The sequence below is a fragment of the Leucoraja erinacea genome, chromosome 10, assembly GCF_028641065.1.
Source record: "Leucoraja erinacea ecotype New England chromosome 10, Leri_hhj_1, whole genome shotgun sequence".
NCBI classification, from domain to species: Eukaryota; Metazoa; Chordata; class Chondrichthyes; order Rajiformes; family Rajidae; genus Leucoraja; species Leucoraja erinaceus.
In genome coordinates, this window is record NC_073386.1 from 25,630,301 (window position 1) to 25,653,550 (window position 23,250).

General features: G+C 42.8%; 1 protein-coding gene across 6 annotated transcripts in view; it reads left to right on the plus strand.

The window, feature by feature from the left end:
• LOC129700934 (ras-related protein Rab-3B-like) overlaps positions 1-23,250 on the plus strand; it is an 86,053-nt gene that overhangs the window by 23,144 nt on the left and 39,659 nt on the right. For all 6 annotated transcript variants that reach the window (XM_055641768.1, XM_055641770.1, XM_055641769.1 and 3 more), the window contains one exon: positions 7,848-8,075. In XM_055641768.1, coding sequence (XP_055497743.1) covers positions 7,848-8,075 — 228 coding nt within the window. The remainder of the gene's footprint in view (positions 1-7,847; positions 8,076-23,250) is intronic.

Here is a 23,250-nt window from a genome sequence, read left to right on the forward strand (position 1 = left end):
ATCAGATTTGGAATGGGAGGGGGAGTTGAAGTGCTGAGCCACCGGGAGATCAGGTAGGTTAAGACAGACTGAGCAGGGGTGTTCAGTGAAACGATCACCAAGCCGATGTAGAGAAGTTGACACCTGGAACAGCGGATACAGTAGATGAGGTTGGATGCAAGTGAACCTCTGCGTTGCCTAGAAAGAGTGTTTGGGTCCTTGGATGGAGTCGAGGGGGGAGATAAAGGGACAGGTGTTGCATCTCCTGCTGTTGCAGGGGAAAATACCTGGGGAGGGGGTGGTTTGGGAGGGAAGAGCCGAGTTGACCAGGGAGTTTCAGAGGGAACGGTCTCTGCGGAAAGCAGAAAGGGGTGGAGATGGGAAGATGTGGCGAGTAGTGGGATCCCGTTGGAGGTGGTGAAAATGTTGGAGGATTATATACTGTATGCAACGGCTGGTGAGGTGGAAGGTGAGGACAAGGGGGACTATGTCCTTGTTACGAATGGGGGATGGGGAGCAGAGCTGTGGGATATTGAGGAGAGCCTCATCTATAATGGAAGAGGGGAACCCCCGTATCCTAAAGAATGAGGACATCTCTGATGCGCTGGTATGGAACACCTCACCCTGGGCGCAGATGCAGTGGAGATGGAGGAATTGGGAGTAGGGGATAGAGTCTTTACAAGAAGCAGAGTGGGAAGAAGTACAGTCAAGATAGCTATGGGAGTCAGTAGGTTTGTAGCAGATGTCAGTCAACAGTTTGTTTCCTGTGATGGAGACGGTGAGATCTGGAAACAGTAGGGAGATGGTCCAAGTGAATTTGAGTGCAGGATGGAAATTAGTGGTGAAGTTGATGGTCAGTGAGTTCTGCATGGGTGCAGGAGGTAGCACCAAAGCAGTCATCAATGTAGCGGAGGTAGAGTTTGGGGATTGGGCCAGTGTACGCCTGGAACAGGGATTGTTCGACGTACCCTACAAAGAGGCAGGCATAGCTCGGGCCCATGCGAGTGCCTATAGCTACACCTTGGATTTGGAAGAAGTGGGAGAAGTCGAAGGAGTACATAAAATTTTTTAGTGGTTATGAGTTGGTTGATGAGAAGAAAATGTACACTGGTTTCACCAGAGAACATTTGGAACTGGAGTACCCTGGAGATCTTCTTTCATATGGCGTGCACAGCCTAAAGTTGTAGGACAACTTGTTCTAATTGATCTTCTTTGATTGTGCATGTTGGGTTGATTGCATTCATCGAAACAGGGTGGACCAAGTGAAGGTTTCAATCTCGCCCCACTCTGGAGATGGTTGTTGGACCATTTTTATTTGTTTTATGTACATGTTGTATTTGGGAAGCAAAATTTATTGATTATCTGAAAATGATATTTTGAACACATGGATGAGGTTTTAAAAACGTTGAGGTGAACAAAAGAGGGATACATTTCTCACTCTCAAAATATTACAACTTTCACAGGAAATAACAGAAAATAATTGAATCGTTAATCAAGCCACCTAATAATAATTACACCAACTGTAGTTTAGTCGGCTACGAGTTAACTAACTGAAAGACATCTTTCTTCAAGGTCCTAAATAGTGGCACAGTGGTGCAGGTAGTGGAGCTGCTACCACACAGTTCCAGTGACCCAGGTTTAGTCATGACCTCCAGTGCTGTCTGTGTGGAGTTTGCACGTTTTCCTTGTGACTGTGTACATTTTCTCTGATTTCTTCCCTCATTCCAAAAGTGGGGACTTAAGGGCCTGTCCCACGAGGCAAACGCGACCAAACCGGAAGCAGGGGCCGTGCGGAGGTCGAGTGATCCCCGTACAGGGCTGGTCCCACCAGCATGCGCCTGCATGCGGCGAGCGCGACCAAACCGGAAGCAGGGGCCGCGCGGAGGTTGAGTGTGTGACGTGAAGTTCGAGCGAAGTCTGCGGGAAGTTTGCGCGTGACGTACGGCGTCAAGACGCTGCGTACTGCGTCGAGATACTGTGCACGCCCGTCGAGGCGGTGTGTATGGCATCGAGGTGGCTGCGGGCCGGCAGGCCGTTGCCGCGTGGAATTTTTGAACACAGTCAGTTTTTCGGAGCCCTGCGCGATGTCTGGACCAGCTCCGCACAACTCCATACGGCTCCGGCGATCGATGTGGGACCGGCCCTGCGAGGCCGTACGCCTCAAGCGACCACGTTAGGTCGCGCTTAACGCATGGAGTCGCATGCTCGTGGGACAGGCCCTTAAGCACGAATGTTTGGGTCGGAGTGGGGGGGGGGGGGGGGGGGGGGGGGGAGGGGGAATAAACTGTAACACTGTGCCTGATAGTTTGCATAGACTACGAGCAGACCAGCTTGTTTCCATGCTCTATTTCACTGAATCCAAAAAGTTGGTATTTTTAAATAAATTAAGTGAAATTACTTCCCACACGCAACTTGTTGGAGGTCTCGGGAAAATATAAAAACTTACAATTTTTAAAAAATGGTTTCAACTATATTTGAAAGATGAAATTCTTGACGGAGCTCCAGGGAAGGTGATTAATTTAATTTATCATTGATTACATTTAATTACTGTTATTTAATATGCTAAGAATATATAATTTACATATATATATATATATTTATATATATGATTGGAAACATTGACACTGAAAATCATCCTCAATATTTTAATGATCATCCCTTCTCTTTAAAGTTCATTCTGAGTTCCCTGATAGCTCAGATCATTACCTTCTGTGCACTCTGACACTCACCTGCCCAGTGTTGATTGAAATCCAGCTCACGAAATTAAATTGAATCAAAGTTGTAAACAATTTTATTAGAATCCCCAGTTGCCCAGCATAAGCACAAAACATCCAATAGGCTGCTCTTGTTTAGGGCTGAGGTACCTAATAGGCTAAAATGAACTTGGCTTTCAATGTAAACAGAAGTACCGACTGAAATGATAAATATTATCACTGCGCCAGCAACACAATTATATTTAATCAGCTACATATGTATTCCTTGCAGTAGACATCCTGTAACTTAACCAAATCCATTGAGCAAAGCCTTTTAAAAATGGCACAGTACAACACATCTTGACATTTGAGAAACCCTTGCACATATCAACACATTTTCCCACTTGCTGATTCTCTAACATGTTTATAGAAGCATTTGGATTAAGGGCCTATCAGCACCTTTACACTTTAAAAGCAATCCACAAATGAAATTGTGAGCATGCCTACTAGGTTTTGTTCCCAATTACTTGTGTGCACATCCCAATAATTCCATTACTTGCCATGATTTCAACATAAAAGAGAAATAATAGAGGGGAAAGGCACTAAAGGCTAGAACAACACCAGTAGTATTGTTCATTGCCAAATGCCAAGTAATTTTGAGATGTAGTCACCGTTGTAATTTTGTCCAACTTCAAAAAAATCTTTTGGTTATGCACTTTTTTTATTAGTAGGACAAGGTTTTGGGGACCTAGGATGACAAGAAATGTTACAAATTTCATCAAAAAGAAACCGATCATGTCTGTTTTGAAAGCTGAAATCGGACAGGGCCCTTGAAGAATATATAGGAAGCAGGAAAGAACGGAGAGAATCAGTAGCACTAAAAATGTCCATAAACTGACATTAGTGTTTAGGATTAAGGAAAATCTCAAGGCATTTTATGCATGAATTAAAATGAGGAAGTGGGAGGGTGAGGTTCTAAATGAGAAGGACATGGTGAATAATGAATTCTTGGGCATCTTGATATCAAGAAGGAGGAAACGTTTGGTCACTTGAAGAACATTAAGGTGGATAAATCCCCAGGCTCCAATAGGATCTATCCTAGGTTATTAAGAGTGACATGAGGAGGAATTGCTTGAGCCTTGACAGAGGTCTTTGTATCCACTTTTAGCCACAGGCTAGGTGACAAAGGACTGGAGCATAGCCAGTATTATTTCTTTGCTAAAAAAAAGGCAATAGGAATAATCCAGGAAATTATAGGCGGGTGAGCTTTGCATCAGTGGCAGGGAAATTATTCTTGAGTGTAAGATCTACTTGCAGCTAGAAAAGCAGAGACAACACAGATAGTCAGCATTGCTTTCTGTGTTGCTTTTGAACTGTTATATTTGATTTTAAATTGGCTTGCCCATATAAGACAGAATAGTCATGGATGAGTATTCTTCTGACTGATGGTCTCTGACCAATGTTGTTCTGCAGGGATCAATGCTGGGACTTTGATTTGCGATTTTATATATGTATTAGACCAAGTGCAGACCCGCTGGGTCTGTTCCCCCAACGCGTGGTTGGGGGGAGGGCGAGTGCTGCGGCTTCACACGCACACTAATCACCCCCCACACACATCACCCCCCACACACATCACCCCCCCACCCACACACACCACACACACACACACACACACACACACACACACACACAGGGGTAGAGGTGAGACGGGGTGGGGAGAGGGGGTTGAAGGAGGGGAGGGGGTTGGTAGAGGATGGGAGGGGAGAGGTGAGAGGAAGGGGGGGAGAGAGGGGCAAGAGAGGGGGGAGAGAGAGAGAGGGAGGGGAAAGGGTCCTGTCCATTCAACGCGCGGTTGCGGGGGAAGTTGCTCTCCCTCCCCTTTCTCCGGCATCAGATTCAGATTCAGATTCAGATTCAGATTCAATTTTAATTGTCATTGTCAGTGTACAGTATAGAGACAACGAAATGCATTTAGCATCTCCCTTGAAGAGCGACATAGCAAACGATTTGAATTTTAAAAATAAATAAATAAATAAATAAATAAATAATAATAAGTGTCCGGGGGGGGGGGGGGGGGGGGGTGGTGGTGATTGGCAGTCACCGAGGTACGTTGCTGTTCCTCGACCTGCTGGTTCGGCAACGGAGAGACCTGTAGCGCCTCCCGGATGGTAGGAGGGTAAACAGTCCATGGTTGGGGTGAGAGCAGTCCTTGGCGATGCTGAGCGCCCTCCGCAGACAGCGCTTGCTTTGGACAGACTCAATGGAGGGGAGCGTGGAACCGGTGATGCGTTGGGCAATTTTCACCACCCTCTGCAATGCCTTCCGGTCGGAGACGGAGCAGTTGCATTACAATACTGTGATGCAGTTGGTAAGGATGCTCTCGATGGTGCAGCGGTAGAAGTTCACCAGGATCTGAGGAGACAGATGGACCTTCTTCAGTCTCCTCAGGAAGAAGAGACGCTGATGAGCCTTCTTGATCAGAGTAGAGGTATTGTGGGTCCAAGAGAGGTCATCGGAGATGTTGACTCCCAGGAACCTGAAGCTAGAAACACGTTCCACCTCCGTCCCGTTAATGTGGATGGGGGTGTGCGTGCCGCCTCTGGACTTCCTGAAGTCTACAATGAGCTCCTTGGTCTTCTTGGAGTTAAGGGCCAGGTTGTTGTCAGCGCACCATGCTGCTAAGTGCTGGACCTCCTCCCTGTAGGCCAGCTCATCGTTGTTGCTGATGAGGCCAATCACCGTTGTATCATCTGTATACTTGATGATGGTGTTAGTACCATGTACAGGTGTGCAGTCATAGGTGAAGAGGGATCACACACATTAACCACCCACTCCCCACACACACACACACACACACACTAACCACCCACCCCCCACACACACACACTAACCACCACCCCCCCGCGCGCACATACACACTAACTACCCACCACACACACACACTAACCACTCCCCTTGATATTATATTAATATTATTCATTGGCTCCTTTTACCCCATCCCCACCCTATCTCGAGGGGCAAAGAGAGTGGGGCAGAGAAAGAGGGAGGGGGGGGGAGGGGTAGATGAGGGAGAGAGTTGGGCTGGAGGGAGGGGGGGAGATGGGGTGGAGAGGATGGGGGAGAGAGAGGGGGGAGAGAGAAACGGGGGTGAGTGAGTGAGGGATGGGGTGAGAGTGTGGAGGGGAAGGGGAAGGGGGAAATGAAGAGAGGGGAGGGAGGGAGGAGGGGGGGAAATTAAGAAGTTGGGGAGAGATTGGGGAAAGGGGAAAGGAAGAGATGGGGGGAGGGGGGGGGAGGGGGAGATGGGGGGAGAGTGGGGAGGGGAGGGGAGGGGAGATGGGGAGAGTGGGGAGGGGATGGAAGAGGGGATGGAAGGAGAGGGGGAGGGGAGGAGGGAGAGAGGGGAATGTGGATGGGGAGGAGAGCGGGGAGGGTGAAGGGGAGACGGGAAGGGGGTGGTAGAGGGGGAAGGGTGGGTGGGTGAGGGGGCTAGAGAGGGGTGGGGGAAGGAGAGGAGGAGAGGCGAGGGGTGGGGTAGAAGAGGGGAGAGGTGGAGTAGAAGAGGGGAGAGGTGGAGAGAGAGAGAGTGGAGGGGAGGGAGAAGGGAGAGAAAGGGGAGGGAGAGAGGAAGGGGGGAGAGAGAATGGAGGGAGAGAGGGAGGGGGAGAGATCTCCCACCCCTGTCCCATTGTGATGTCATATGTAAATGATATCCATTGTGATTGTACATCTGTGAGGTGGCACTGTGACTCTTGCAGCAATTTAATTTTTGTGGGACCACGTGAAGATTCCAATCTCCCATCCCTGACCCATTGTGATGTCATATCATATGTAAATGAGATCCATTGTGATTGGACATCTGTGAGGTGGCACTGTGATTTAAAATTTTTTGATGTTTTGTGAACAATTTTAGTCAAAATCTGGGGAAATAATTGACCAAATCTAGAGAGGAGTGGATTTCTGAAATATTTAAAAATCTCTGCGTTTATGTGTCGGGCTTTTGAGGAAATGCATTTCAAGGGCAAAATCACACACACACACACACACACACACACACACACACACACACACACACACACACACACACACACACACACACACACACACACACACACACACACACACACACACACACACACACACACACACACACACACACACACACACACACACACACACACACACACACACACACACACCACACACACTTTTAAAAGTATACTAGACCAAGTGCAGACCCATTGGGTCTGTTCCCCGAAAGTGCGGTTGAAGGGGGGGAGGGAGGTAGGAAGACAACATTATAGGTGGATAATTTGTAAGTTTGCAGATAATACAAAGAATGTCTGAGCTTGTTGATAGTGAGGAAGGTTGTCCAATGATACAGCAGGATATAGATTAATTAAAAATATGGGCAGAAAACTGGCAGATGGAGCTTAATCCTGACATCTCACTTTGGGAGGTCAAATGTAAGAGGAAAGTATAAACTAAATGGCGGAGCCCTTTTGAGCATTGATTGTTCAGAGGGATCTTGGAGGGCAAGTCCATCATTCCCAGTAGATAGGGTTCTGAAAAAGACGTATGGCATACGTGCCTTCATTGTTTGGGGCATTGACAATAAAAGTTAGAAAGTCATGTACAACTGTGTAAAATTTTAGTTCGTTCACATTGGAAGGATTGTGTACAGTTCTCATCACGGCATTACAGGAAGGATGTGGAGGTTTTGGAGAGAGTGCAGGAGGTTCACCAGGATGTGCCTGGATTGGAGAATATTATATCTATGGACAAACTTGGATTGTGTTCTCTGAAGTTTGCAGGCTGATGTGAGACCTGATGGAGGTGCATTAAATTATGAACGGTATAGATAGTCAGAGTCTTCCCCCATGTAAAAATGTCAAATACTGGAGGACATCGGTTTAGGTTACTGGAAGGTTTAAGGGAGATTTGGGGCAAGCTTTTTTTGCACAGTGTTAAGTGCCTGAAAAGCACTGCTCAGGGAGGTGGTGGAAGCAGACATGATAGCAACATTTAAGAGGCATTTATGGAGGTAATAAAGTGAGAAAAAATTGCCTTGGTGTGATGTATTTTTGTTTATTTTCATTGTCTAGCTATAATATAGTTTTCAGAATACCAGTTAAGCAGCTTTATGATATTTGCAATTTTATCTGCCTTTTTTAGATGGCATCTGCAACAGATTCAAGATACGGACAGAAGGATGCATCAGACCAGAATTTTGATTATATGTTCAAGCTTCTCATTATTGGAAACAGCAGCGTGGGAAAAACATCTTTCCTTTTCAGATATGCAGATGATACATTCACATCAGCCTTCGTCAGTACTGTTGGTATCGACTTCAAAGTGAAGACGGTTTACAGAAATGATAAAAGGGTCAAGTTGCAGATTTGGGTAGGTGGTGTTTATGTTGTATGATTTTTCCCTAACTTGATGAAACATAGAAAATGTTTAGCCCCTTCCACAGTTTACCAAGAAAGCTCCATGTGCTAATGCGACGAAGAATCATGAAAATATAATTTAAAAGATTGGTGACTCTGAATTTCAGTTTCAAAGAAGATGACAGTTTTTATGGTATTGAGAGCTGAGAAGAACAATATTTTGGCCACTGACTGCTGAGCTTGGAGAGGAGCTCCGCAGTGGAGATTTAGAGAGGAAAATGGAGACATGAGGGGTAGGGTATGGAGAAAGCAAATTGTGCACAGCAGGAATAAGAAAAGAATGCAGTAGGAGGGGAAGGTGGTCCATTTTGTGCTGATTCTGTTAGTTTTCTCATCTACATGTTGCTAACTTTTAAATGCAGTTGAGGTGGATTTCATCTGCTAGCATGTATATTTTTTACTTCCTGTTTTATGGAATAATGAAATTAAACATTATGAAGCTTCTTGTCATTCATACAAATAAAATGAATCTGCCTTTTTGATTTATAATTTGCTTTTGTTTATGCATTGAAAAGTAGGAGGAAAAGCATATTGGCACAAGTTGCATTTAAAAAACAGTAAAGTGTTGATTGCATGATGTTGCATACAGATGTATTAACGTAGAGTGTTGAACAGTACAACACAGGAACAGGCCCACATTGTCCGTGTCAAATATGATGCTAAATTAAACTAATCCGTCTGCCGGATCCATATCTTCATTTCCTGCAAATTCATACCCGCAAATTCATACCTGAAAGCCGCTTAAACACCACTATTTTCAAGAGTGTTTTATTGTCATATGTCCCAAAATGAAACAATTAATTTCTTACTTGTATCTACTACCATCACCACCTCTGGCAGCACACTGCAGGCAGCTACCACTGTTTTTTTTTTTTAAAGACCCCCATGTATCACCTTAAAATGTTCCCCTTCTGATCTAAAAACAATACCCTTTAGGTATGTGAAGAGGAAAAATTTAGTTAAGACCAAAGGAAGACACAAACTATCTCCCTGATGTACTAGTGGACAGAGGATCTAGGGTGACGAAGGAACTGAAGGAAATTCACATTAGGCAGGAAATGGTATTGGGTAAACTGATGGGACTGAAGGCTGATCCCCAGGCGCTGATGGTCTGCATCCCAGGGTACTTAAGGAAGTGGCTATAGAAATCGTGGATGCATTGGTGATCATTTTACAATTTTCTATAGATTTGGGATAAGTTCCTGTGGATTGGAGGGAAGTTAATGTTATCCCACGTTTTAAGAAAGGCGGGGGAGAGGAACCAGGTAATTATGGACCAATTAGCCTGACATCGGTGGTGGGGAAGATGCTGGAGTCAATTATAAAAGATGAAATGGCAGCACATTTAGATAGTAGTAACAGGATCGGTCCGAGTCAGCATGGATTAGATTGACTAATCTTTTGGAATTTTTTGAGGATGTAACTAGGAAAATGGACAAGGGAGAGCCAGTAGATGTAGCGTACCTGGACTTTCAGAAAGCATTTGATAAGGTCCCACATAGGAGATTAGTGGGCACAATTACAACACATGGTATTGGAGGTAGGGATTAACTAATCCCTTTCAGAATGTCAGGTTGTGACTGATGGGGTGCAGCAAGGCTCGTTGCTGGGACAACAGCTATTTACAATATACATCGATGATTTAGATGAAGGGATTCAAAGTAACATTAGCAAATTTGCAGATGACACTAAGCAGGGTGGAAGTGTGAGGAGGATGCTATGAGGATGCAGGGTGACTTGGACAGGTTGGGTGAGTGGGAAGGTGCAGTTTGATGTGGATAAATGTGAGGTTATTCACTTTGGTGGCAAAAACAGGAAGGCAGATTATTAGTCTGGAGAAGGGTTTCGGCCCGAAACGTCACCTATTTCCTTCGCTCCATTGATGCTGCTGCACCCGCTGAGTTTCTTCAGCATTTTTCTGTTCCAGGCAGATTAATATCTGAATTATGTCAAGTTGAGAAAAGGGAAAGTACAAAGAGATCTGGGGGTCCTTGTTCATCAGTCACTGAAAGTAAGCATGCAGGTATAGCAGGCAGTGAAGAAAGCTAATGGCATGTTGGCCTTCATAACAAGAGAGGTTGAGTATAGGAACAAAGAGGTCCTTCTACAGTTGTACAGGGCCCTAGTGAGACCACACCTGGAGTATTGTGTGCAGTTATGGTCTCATGAGTTTAATTCCTGGGATGGCGCGACTGTCATATGTTGATAAAATGGAGTGGCTAGGCTTGTATACTCTGGAATTTAGAAGAATGAGAGGGGATCTTATTGAAACATATAAGATTATTAAGGGATAGGACACGCTAGAGGCAGGAAACATGTTCCCGATGTTGGGGGAGTCCAAAACCAGGGGCCACAGTTTAAGAATGAGGGATAGGCCATTTAGAATGGAGATGAGGAAAAACGTTTTCACCCACAAAGTTGTGAATCTGTGGAATTCTCTGCCCCAGCAGGCAGTGGAGGCCAATTCTCTGGATGCTTTAAAAAGAGAGTTAGATAAAACTCTTAAAGATAGCGGAGTCAGGGGATGGTGAGAAGGCAGGAACTGAATGTGGATGATCAGCTATAATCACAATGAATGGCGGTGCTGGCTCGAAGGGCCGAATGGCCTACTCCTGCACCTATTGTCTATTTAGTATTTGACATTTCCACCCTTGGTAAAAAAGGCTCTGATTGTTTACCCTATTCATTTTACACTTACATTCATCCATCGGGCAGGCCTCAGGATCTTCTGTTTCTTGTGAGACTCAACCAGTTCCCTTCAAATAACACTCTCCTCTATCTGGCGGAAGTTGTCTTCTCTCGCAACATCTTTTCTTTTCATTCTTGCTTCGTCCAAAGTGTGGCTATGGGCCACTTGCCATGACTCCAGTAATGCGGGACTGAAGAAAGGTTTCGGCCCAAAACGTTGCCTATTTCCTTCGCTCCATAGATGCTGCTGCACCCGCCGAGTTTCTTCAGCATTTTTGTGTACCTTCGATTTTCCATCATCTGCAGTTCCTTCTTAAACACTCTAGTAATGCTGCTCTCTTTTGTTGGCAACATTGAACACTCCTTGTTCCAAACATACCCTGGCATCTCTCCCTAACTCTCTTTCTGCTACATCAACAACTATATTGTGGCTGCCTCCTGCACCCATGCAGAACTCGTCGATTCGATCAACTTCAACTTTCACCATTCACTCAAAATCACTTAGACCATCTCAGACACCTCTCTCCCTTGCTCGATCTCTCTTTGTCTCCATTACAGGGGGTAGATTATCCATCGAGATTTATTACAAAGCCTCTGACTTCCACAGCTATCTTGACAACACCTCCTTCCACCTTGACCCTTTCTCGGAGTTTCTCCATCTCTGCCGTATCTGCTCTCGAGATGAGGGTTTCTTCTTGTAGGACATCTGGGATGTCCTCTTTCTTCAGTAAATGTGATTTTCCCGCAACCTCGCAGTTGCAAATGAAACTCTCACCCGTGTCTCCTCCATTTCCCACAGTTTAGTCTCACCCTCTCTTTCTCCTTGCCTTTCACACTGCTGGCCTCCGCATCCAATACATCATTCTCCAACATTTCTATCAGCTTCAATGCAATCCTACCTTCAGTCACAACTTCCCCTCCACCCCTTTCTGCAGGGATCTCTCTTTTTTCCCTTGGTTTGCTCAACCCCTCATCACCTGAAACCGCTTATTACATGCCAGCTCCTGCCCCATCCCTTCCTCTTGCCTCTCACTACTGGTTATCTCCCCTCTACTGTATCAGTCTAAAAAATGTTTCAACCCAAAATGTCGCCTGTCTATTTCCTTCCACAGATTATGCTTGATCCATTAAGTTCTTCCTATGAAAGAATTCCTATTAAAACTATGACTCAGACTGGTATGGTTTTGATTAGGTTTACTGTCTAAACTAATCATACCTTCTTGCATCATTCTATATTAAACAAAAATGTATCCAGAATCAAACATGGCTAAATTATGATGCAATAAATAACAATGAACTGCAGATGCTGGGTTATACCAAAGATAGACACATAATGCTATGTTAATCAGTGGGTCAGGCAGCATCTTGGAGAAAATGGATAGGTGATGTTTCAGAAACCAGTGCAAGGTCAGCCAAGGTTCAGGGAAAGGAAGTGGTGGGGGTGGCGGTGGGGAGGGAGGTGTTGTGAGGTTAAATTATGGTTGTATCTTGATTCTTCTAAAAGAAACTCCCAAATGCCTCCCCACTCCTACAAAAAAAGGCAAAACCCAAAGTTGAGTAAAAAGAAATCATTGATATAACATTAACAGTCGATTAACCATTTTCTTTTGAGTGCGACTGATGAGCATAATTAACCAAACCTCAGTAACTTAATCCTTCGAGCTATTTAGATGGGATTGGATTTAATCAGTTAGTAATATCCTTTCATATCTCTGATTTTAATTGCAGATGACACTTGGCCTCATTTAAGTCCACCTTGCACTGATAAATCTATTGCATCAAGACTCCCAATCCATCTTCAACAAAAGTAACAATGCTGCTTGCATGTATCCACTGCACCAATGTAAAAATCTGAGCAGTGTTGCATCAGTAAATTATCAATCACATGGAAATCAAAACAGGCATATTTTCAAGCAATATTTCCCCCGGTCTTACACCTCCCACTCCTCCTTCCCCCACTGCCACCACAACCTCCTCCCCACCACCACTCAATCCTACTGTTTTCATCGTTTTACTGCTTGAACTGTAGATAAACATAATAAGTCACCTGCTCTTATACTATACAGTCTTTGAGGAAACTGGTCCCAGCACAACATTGTGTCCTGGAACAGCACAGAGTGAGGTCTCTCGTATTTCCCAAATCTGACAGTCAACGAAGCCCTGCTTCCTCAATTTGAATATTTGTGAATGTTTATGACAATCATAAATCTTCAGAGATAGGATTCATTTTAAAATAGAGGTAACATAAAGAAAATAAAATCATCCATATTTCAATAATGGGTTATTTCAAGAAAGTACCCAGACATGCTTTAAACAATTAAATGTATTCAACTTACTGACTTAAATCAAATAAAATCCCTCCTAACTGTTCTCGCAGTGCTTGTTTATTCCCATTGATTTCAACGGGGATGCTGTACAGATTAACCTGGCAAAGACTCAGCAGACTGCTTTCCATGCCTGAGAGCTGGGAAATCTGAAAATGTTAGTCCCACACCACTGGACTTTAATTGGAATTGATTGCCGCAGCACAATGGACCTGCTGACTTATAGGTAACTGGAAAATCTTGGTTAGCTAAAATTGCATGCCGTTTAACTTTTCAATAATTTTTCTTTAAATTATGATCATTTAAAAATTCTTAGCAGGAACAAATTCAATTATTTAGAGAAATTATGTTCACTGGTGTAGCAGTACTTAAAAATCAACTTCAAAGTCCCCTTTAATTAAAAGTAATTATTTTTTTAAGGAATGGTTTCTTTTAATGCTCAAATATTGCTCTTCACATTTTTGAATTCACCCTTCTGCAGAGTTAAAATTAATGAGTACATGTTAATTCCTGAATTAAAAATGACAAATTATAGCCTTTATCTCATATGCTTTGTTAAGATGGGGCATCACAACAAAGAGGAGGATGACTGAACTTTGGTGCCTTCCCTCACAGTGGGAAACTTTGATTCTGCTGTGTGGGGATGTTCATGTTAAAGTCTATCGTGTGTTGTATTCTTTATTATTCGTATGGCTGTATGGTGACCCCAAATTTCACTGTACTAATTGGTACATGTGACAATAAATGTCTCTTGAATCTCTTGAATCTTTTGAATCTTGAATCCTGTACATCTTGCGTGATTTGATGGCCACAATTTGGCTGTTTTATTTCAGGGATTAATAGGCATCATCAGGTAATGCGAAATATAAAAAACAATGCAAAACAAAAAGTGCTGCTTTTAAAAAAAAAAAATGCAAGGATCCCAACAAAGTAGATTGACAGATCTGGAAATTCATCCCTAGTATGCAAGTCCATTCAAGAGTCTGATAACATTGGAGAATACGCTATTCTTCAATCTGCTAGCGTGTGCTTTCAAGCTTTTGTACCTGTTGTCCTATTGTAAGTAAGTAGATACATTTTATTTATATAGCACATTTAAATCAACTCGCGTTGAAACCAAAGTGCTTTACATAGAAGGAGAGGAGAAAGAATAAGCAGTGTGAATGGTCTTTGATTAAGTTAGCTAGTTTACCATGGGAGTATGAGGTGTACATGAGATTGTTGGGGAGGGCTGCTCGCTTGTGTGATGGACTGGACTGCATTCAAACTCTGCTGCAATTTCCCATATTGGGCAGAGCAATTGCCATACAAAAGCTGTGAGCTTCTGGGTGGGGTGTTTTCTACGGTGCTTCTGTAGACTTTCGATCTCCACACCAACTTTAAGTCATTGGAGATGTGCATAGTTTCTGTAGCATTCTGAGAAAATTGAGGCGTTGGTATGCTTTCTTGGCCAAAACAACAAGAGAAAAAAAATATTTTCCTCTGTCATAATCGTTTAAAGATTTTTCAAATAATTGAAGTGAACTTTTAGCTTTATCCTCAATTGCTTACGATATATTCCGATACGATAAAACTTTATTCATCCCTGGAGGGAAATAGGTTACCTATCAGTGTAACTAGCCTTTACTCAAAATATCTGTAATTACCTAATGTGATGTTTTTCACGTTAGAACATAGCAGGTAAACCAACCCTAGATTAGCAAATATGATTGCTCTCAGGAATGGACAATATGGATTCAAGACAATGGAAATTATGTTAAAATTGTAGGGGACCTTTAGATTTCATTCTATAATCAGCGTTGCTGGCGCTCTCAGATTGTGATAATTCTGACCAGCTCATTACACCAGCATTAGAAAATGAAAATGAAACAAAAATTATAATTGAATTGAATACTTTATTGTCACATGTGACAAGTCACAGTGAAATTCTTTGCTTACAAACCCAAAGTATGCAAATAGTCACCCATAAAGTGCGCTTACAAAGTTACAAATTCCCCGTTCCCTCGCGCCAGTTTCCCCCTTTGCTCTTCTCCCTCTCCCCTCCTCACAGCGGTCCCCCCACGGTGGATCCCCCGATGCCAGGTCCTCCTTTGTTCCTTCCCTCGGCAGCCTTCACGTGTCCGTTCGTATCTGTCGGTCGGCGCCATCATCGATCTCCACACCAACTCCTCCATTAACGTGGCTGGGTTTTCTCTGGTCGCCTCCGGGGTGCCGACCCAGGCCCCATCCGCGAGACCCATCGACCCGCGAGTCTCCGGCCGTTAGGCTCTACCTCCGACACGCGAGGTTCCATTCCGGGTGGCCCAGGCCGCGAGGCTCCACTGCCAGGTCGTGAGGCACCGGCCTCTGCTTCTCAGTGGTACCTCCTGAAGGCGCCAACCAGCGTCTTTTTTTTTTTTAAGTTTATGGATTTCAGATTTATGTGCCTATGAAGTCAAAGTCAAAGTAGCCTTTATTGTCATTCAGACCTTGCGGTCTGAACGAAATTTTGTTGCCTTGCAGTCCTGCATATAGTACAAAATGACAAAAACACACAATAAACACAAATTAACATCCACCACCGTGAGTTCACCAGGCACCTCCTCACTGTGATGGAGGCAAAAGTATTAAGTCTTTGTCTCTTCCCTTCTTATTCTCCCTCTGCGCTGATCCAGGCTTCAGATGTTGTGACCCCACCGGGCGATGGTAAGTAATGGCAGTCCCGCGGCTGAATCCGAGCTCCGCGAACGGGCCGGTTCAACTCCGCGGCCCGGGGTAGCTGAAGCTGCGGAAGCTCTGGCCCTCCAGTCCAGCGGACGCAGCTGTTGTTGCGGGAGCTCCGGAGAACAGGTCCGCAATCTGTGACCTGCGAGCTCCCGGAACACTGCCCCAGTCACATAAATCTGATGAAGAGGACATTTTTTTTTTCTCAGATGCTGCTATATATTTTTTGTATCTTTGGTTTTTAATTTTGATGGACTTCTATTTGAGTTTTTATTTTGATGGTAAATAGCATCTATATTGTTATAAAAGGCTGCAACACCTGCACATTTTCTCGAGCGCTTTTTGGCCTAAACTGCAAATTGGTGTTGAATAGTCACGATCATCATTTATCCATTGTTGACTGTTGTTAAAAGGTGACATATTTGCAAGTTGTTGGCATGCTCTCAGCGTGAAGGGAAACCTTGTTCCACCTTTACAGGAATGCACCACCTGTTTACTAAGTAATGGGGTGTAGTTAACACTGTTCTCAAGGGTTTAATCTGTGCTGATGCTACAGAGGGTGTTGCTGTGACTAAAATTAGCAAAACAGTTTCATGATTTCCATAGAGCCAATGTTGCATTCTGGAAATAACAGTTGGGTGATGTAGTTTATTGATACCAAACTGATAAAATATGATGCCTTAGAAATCTTATTGTGCGTGGAAATATGCGGTAAAGTTGCACTACATCTGATTCATCTGGGGACATGAAAAGTCATTTTTACACGTTGTACTTCACAAGTTTCAAGACGTTGGAAAATATAAATGAAAACAATGTGGGATCTCTAGGGTTGTTAGTAGAACCAGAGATAATAACTATCCTAGTTCAAGTTTGTGGTAGACCTATCTAAGTACAGATGACCTCTGCATAGCAGAGGGGTTGCTTTCCTAGAAAACGGCCCGTGTCATGATTTTCCATAACACAAAGCCACACCATCTGTGCATGTGCCAAGAAATGAGTTGAAAAAAGAAATGTGTTGCTGCATTTAATCTTGTTTCCTCATTAATTCTGTGAGGGCAAATTTTATTCTGTACCTCAAATTTTTGGTAGTGATCTGTTATTTCTGTATGAGAAAGTTTCTGTCACCTGAATGGCTGCAATGCTTGCTCGGGTTGCCCGCTCAGATAGATACGGAAAATAAAATTAAAATACTTGAAATACTGTCAGCATCTATTTTAAGAACAAAGACCTTATCAATTATTAGGTGTGGAGAAAGGGACGCACCTGAAATTCAACAAGCTGCTTTGTGCAGGTGCAATCTGTTTTGCTGTCTGTTTCAATGTGCAAGATCTGAGGAATGTAAATAGCACATTTGGGGCACAGAAAGTAAGGTGGGGAGAAGGAGGGATTGGGGAGGGGGTGTTGTTACAGATAACCTAAAATTGGAAAATTCAATGTTGGTGCGGTTGGGTTGTAAGCTATGCAAGCTGAATAGGAGGTGCTGCTCCTTCAGTTTGCATGTAGCTCCACTAGCGCAATGGAGGAGGCCCAGGACAAAAAGGTCAGTATTGGAATGGGGAGTTAAAATGGGTAGCACCAAGAGATCCAGTAGGCCTTGGCGGACCGAGCGCAAGGGTTCAGGGAAAACGTTGCAAGTCTATGCTTAGTCTCACTTGGAACACCAAATACAGAAGATAAAGATAGAGGAGTTGCACGTGAACCTATGTCTCAGCTGGAAGTACTGCTGGAGACCCTGGATGGAGGTGAGGACTAGTGTTGCATCTACTGTGGTTGATGTGGAACTTACCTGAGTAGGGGGTGCTTTCAGTGGGAAGGGATAAGTGAACTTGGGATTTGCAGAGGGAGCGGTCTCTGCGGATGACAGGTAGGGGTGCAGATGGGAAGATGTGACTGGTGTGATCAAATTGATGGTGACAAAAATGTGGGAGGGACTTTCTGGTAAACCTGTTCTGCACTTTCTCAAGTCTCCACATCCTACCTGTAATGGGGAATGCAGTTGAAACCCTTATTGTCTTCCTCAGCCGACTGCTCAGTATGACTTTGGGCAAGGCCTGCCCTTTTAAGAAACATTATAACATCGCACCTCTCTTTTGTGAGTACCTGCTTTCATGTTTTTCATGCCAACAAGTGTCACTGTGTTGTGCTGGTTGCCTTATCTGTGTGATCCCCTGTTTGTAAATGGCTGACTGAAAGATCCAACAAAGTGCTTTTAGTGCCAGTACCAATCACCAATTTACTTTATTCAATAGTTTAATCACAATGCAAAAGTACAGCTTCAACTTTTCTAAATTAATTTGTTTGGGTTGGAGATGTTCATTTTTATTTTTGTTTGACAAAATCTGATCATTTTGGTAAATCTGGTAATGCATCATAAAGAAACCTCCAATTTCTTTATGATGCAGCTTAATTGAAAATGGTAATGCTAGTTACGGACTAGCTCAGTCCTTAACTTCAATGAAATCTTGTCTTTTTTTAAACATTCAACCACCTCCTGATTATCCACTGCTTGATTTGCAGGCTAACTGCATAAGAAGATAATGTCTATGCTTCCAGGTCACAGTTTAAGAATAAGCGGTAGGCCATTTAGGACTGAGATGAGGAAGAACCTTTTCAGACTGAAAGTTGTGAATTTGTGGAAAATCTCTGCCACAGAAGGTAGTTGAGGCCAATTCACTGGATGTTTTCAAGAGAGAGTTAGAATTGGCTCTTAGGGCTAAGGGAATCAATGGATATGGGAGAAAAAGCCAGAATGGGGTACTGATTTTGGATGATCAACCATGATCATATTAAAGCTGGAAGGGCCGAAAGATCTACTCCTGCACCTATTTTCTAATTTTCAATATTTCTTTGCCTAACCCGACTGAGTTCAGAAGGCCCTGAGGGTGGCAGGGCCAACTGCAGTATGATGTTCACTTCCTCTCATTACACCAGGCAGACTTTGGGCATGGGCAACACTTGGGGGTGGGGGGGTCTTCATTTAGTCTACTCTATCATTCAATCTTGGCTGATCTATCTCCCCCTCATAATCCCATTCTCCTGTCTTCTCCCCATAACCCTTGACACCCATACTAATCAAGAATCTATCTATCTCTGCCTTAAAAATATCCATTGACTTGGCCTCCACAGCGTTCTGTGGCAATGAATTCCACAGATTCACCACCCTCTGACTAAAGAAATTCCTCCTCGACTCCTTCCTAAAGGAACATCCTTTAATTCTGAGGCTATAACCTCTGGTCCTTGTCAGGGTGAACGATCTATGTGTGGCTCTATCGCTCACTCCCACACTCAGACAAGTTTTTTTTACAGAGTGGTGAGTGCCTGGAATGCACTGCTGGACGTCGTGGTAGAGTCAGATATGATTGTGGGATTGAAAATACTTTTTGATAGACATATGGATATGCAGTGAATTGAGGTATGTGGATCGTGTATAGGCAGAGGAGTTTATTTTAGCCTGCTATCAAAGTTTGGCATGGTCATTGTGGGCCAAAGGGTATGTTATTGTGCTGTACAGTTCTATGTAGTGTTCTATGTTTCCTCCTAACTGCACTAAATACCCTGAAGTTTCTGCAGGGCATCAGCCAGACGTGCAGGCAATGCAGACTGAGGAAAGCATTGCTACTTTCAGTGGTTAATCCCAGAGCTGCAACAGCGTTGGTTGTGTCCACTGGAGCTGGGTGTGCCACTCACTTCCAAACAGTTAAATTATATTTGCCATGCCTGCCCCACCTTTGAAAATATATTTTATCCTGTTACAAATTTGGATATCCTTCCTCATTGTCCACTACACTCCCAATTTTGGTGTCATCTACAAAGTTACTAACAATGTTAACTACATTGTCATCCAAATCTTTAACAAGATAACATTAAATAGTGGACCCAGCACCGACTCCAACAGCACACCACTGGCCACACGCTTCCAATCAGAAAATCAACCCTCCACAACTGCCCTTGGGCCAATTTTGAATCCGATTGACTTTCTCACATTGGATTCCATGAGAAACATCCTTCCAGACAAGCCTACCGTGTGCTACCATGTCAAAGGCCTTGCTAAATGCCATATGGGCAACATCCACTGCTCTGCCCCCACTCTTGTTCATTATAGGTCTTTGATCTCTGAGCAGTCTGGGAAATTATGTTCTTCCAGTCCTTTCCTGTTTATTATCTGAATTTAATTTATCTTATACTGGCAACCATGTTAAGGGCTTGAACTCTGGAATTCCCCCAACCTCTTCTTAGTTATACGAAAAACTTACCTCTTTACGTGAGCTTTACATACTCCGTCCAATGACAAACATACTTGCCTTCATTCAACAGCATTTTTCCAAAGTAGTCAAGAAGCTATAATGTTAAGCTAAATAAATTGTATTGTGAATCACAAGCAGATATTTAGATCTCATTCCTTTTTTTTTTGTTATATAATTACAATGCTCTTAATCACAATTTCTTATCACAAATTTGATCATTTCGATTTTTGTTGAATTTGTTGAATCTATTGAATTTCATAACTGCCAATTTAAAGAAAATTGTCTTATGTCTTCAACATTCTTATAGAAAAAAAGGAATTGCAGACACTGGTTTACAAAAAAACAGATACAAAATGCTGGAAAAAAACATTGTGTCTTTTCATTGTCAATGTATTTCCCAGGCACTCAAGCCCAAGCTCAAAATATAGTAATTGCTGTAACGTCAGCAAAAATGTGAATCTCTTCATGATATTTACTTCAGGATTCTGTAAATTGCTTGAAGATTGGGCCAAAACATCAGGGCAGCCAACTTTGAATGTCATAAGATGTAACACCTGATCAGAAAGGTGGTACATCTGACTGTGAGCACTTACTTGACATGACAATGAAGTTTAAACCTAGATTATGTGCTCATGTCTCTGAAGATTAGAACCTTCATTGTGCTTTTCTCTCTCATTCACCCCTCCCCAAGATGTCCTTCCTGCATGTGACAGAGATGTGATATAAAGAGTTATATATTGCATAATAATTTTGCCGTTGAATGAAGACTTCAAGTTTGTTTGCTGATTCAATTGAAATAGCAAAATTTGGTCCCACACTGGGAATTTTGAAAATTGGGAATTCTCAATCAGGCAGCCATACCTTTAAGGTGTACAGAGGAGGACATTAGAGAGGACAAAAACAAGCTGATGACAGAAGAATTCTCTCTATAATAAAGAAAAATCCCCTGTCCGACAGATGAGAAACACTCTTCAGGAGTCAGGTGTAGCTTTGTTAATGACCACTGTCCACAGACTTCATGAACAGAAATACAGGGACTGTGTATTTCTGTTAATGAAGTGTTCTATGGACAGTGGTCATTAACAAAGCTACACCTGACTCCTGAAGAGTGTTTCTCATCTGTCGGACAGGGGATTTTTCTTTATTATAGAGAGAATTCTTCTGTCATCAGCTTTGGAGGTTTTCCTTGGCCTGCCAGTCCCTTTGCGATTAGTAAGCTCATCATTTCTCTCTTTCTTCTTAATGATGTTCCAAACAGTTGATTTTGGTAAGCCTGAGGTTTGGCTGATGTCTCTAACAGTTTTATTCTTGTTTCTCAGTCTCATAATGGTTTCTTTAACTTTCATTGGCACAACTTTGGTCCTCATGTTAATAAACAGCAATAAAAGTTTCCAAAGGTGATGGAAAGCCTGGAGGAAAGACTAGCTCTCGTATACCTGCATTATGGAGGCATTTAAACACCTGAGCAATCACAAACACCTGTGAAGCCATGTGTTCCAAACATTATGGTGCCCTGAAATGGGCACAGCTGTAATTTCTACATGGTTAAATAAGCACAGTTGTAATTTCTGCATGGTGAAACCAAAATGTATAAAAATACCCTTTAATAAAATTATTAATATGGCAGTTTGATTCGGAGTGAAGTTGGAGATGATGCTCTTTCCATGTACTTACTGTTTTTTGCTTTATATATGATGAAAGTTGTGGGTTAGAAATTGCTCCAGAAGAGACACAGTTATGATGTATGCTGGGATAATATACTCTGCAGTCACCATGTGTTTAAAGTGGGAGAGGTGGATGTGTAAGCGGCTGGGAGGAATGTCAATAGGTATGTTACTTGAATGATATTGGGAGTGGAATACTACAATAACTCCCAAAGAGAAATATGGACTGCTCAATGCTTCCAGCATGTTAAGCATTATCCATGGCATGAGAAGCAGGTTAAGGATCCGTCATTGGAAAGCAAATGCGTCTTAAGTTTTGGAAAGAGGGAGAGAACAGAGTAATGTTTTTGATAGGCTACAAATAGAAATGTCAAGGTTGGATACTAGTCATCATAGTACCTACACTGGTATTGTCATTATTAAGTTAACAAAAATAAGTGAAACACTTGTTGTAGAGTAAATTACAGAATAATAACCTATATGCTTTGGAGTCGGGTGTCATTGGCATTCTGTTGCTTAATAATGTGTTGACAGCAATTAAGCACCAAATCTCAAGTTTTAATGCTACTGAACTTATCAATTCTAAACAAATACAAATATTAATGAGATGGAAACGCTCATGTTGAGTCCTCATCTGCTCTCAAAAGGTTGTGAATTTCACTCGGTGTTTTGGTTGAATCAATATATTGCACTGCATATTTCATTTGGAATATTTTATAGTTGCAGTGAAAGTAATTTTCTTTTCCAGTGGGAAACAAATTGGATTTAACATTTGATGAGATTTGCAACTATGAATTATTGGCAAATAAACAAATGTAGAGATAGATTTTTCAGTATATATCCAAACACGGAAACAAAATACCATGTTGAAATTTCAGGTCAATGATGATCATAAGAACGGATTAGTTCTCTCCACAAATGCTGCCTGACCTCGTGAGCAGTTCCAATATTTTCAGTTTTCTTTTCAGATTGCCAGCATCTGCAGTTGTTCTGCCTTTCAGTAACTTGTTAAGGCTGATTCAATTTCGCCCATGATCCGCAAACATTACCGCCTGGAAAGAAAAGGACAGCAGATTAAGAGGAATTATTGGATCTCCAGAATTTCCCTTGTTCGTGGGTCATACTAACTTGGAACCATACCCATCTTTATGGTTATGGATGGATTGCAAACCTTAGCCTTTCAAAAAATCAAGTCTTTGTGATTTTGCATGTATTGTGTGGAATCCCCTCTCATCCCTTCAGATTAAAGATCCAAATGTCACATGTCCATTCCCTCCCTAGATGCTGCCAGAATCAATGAGGTACATTGTGTTTTGCTCAAGATTCCAGCATCTGTAGTCACTAGATTAGTGACCCTGTTCCCTTTTCCGCAGAAAGGTCAACATTTCTTCAATTATTCCTTGTAACACAGAAATCAGGCTATGGTTCTTCACTGCAGTGCATTCAGGAATTGTATGTTTTTATTGTTTCTTAACAACTAGTCATGATTTGTACTCGGAAGCAGT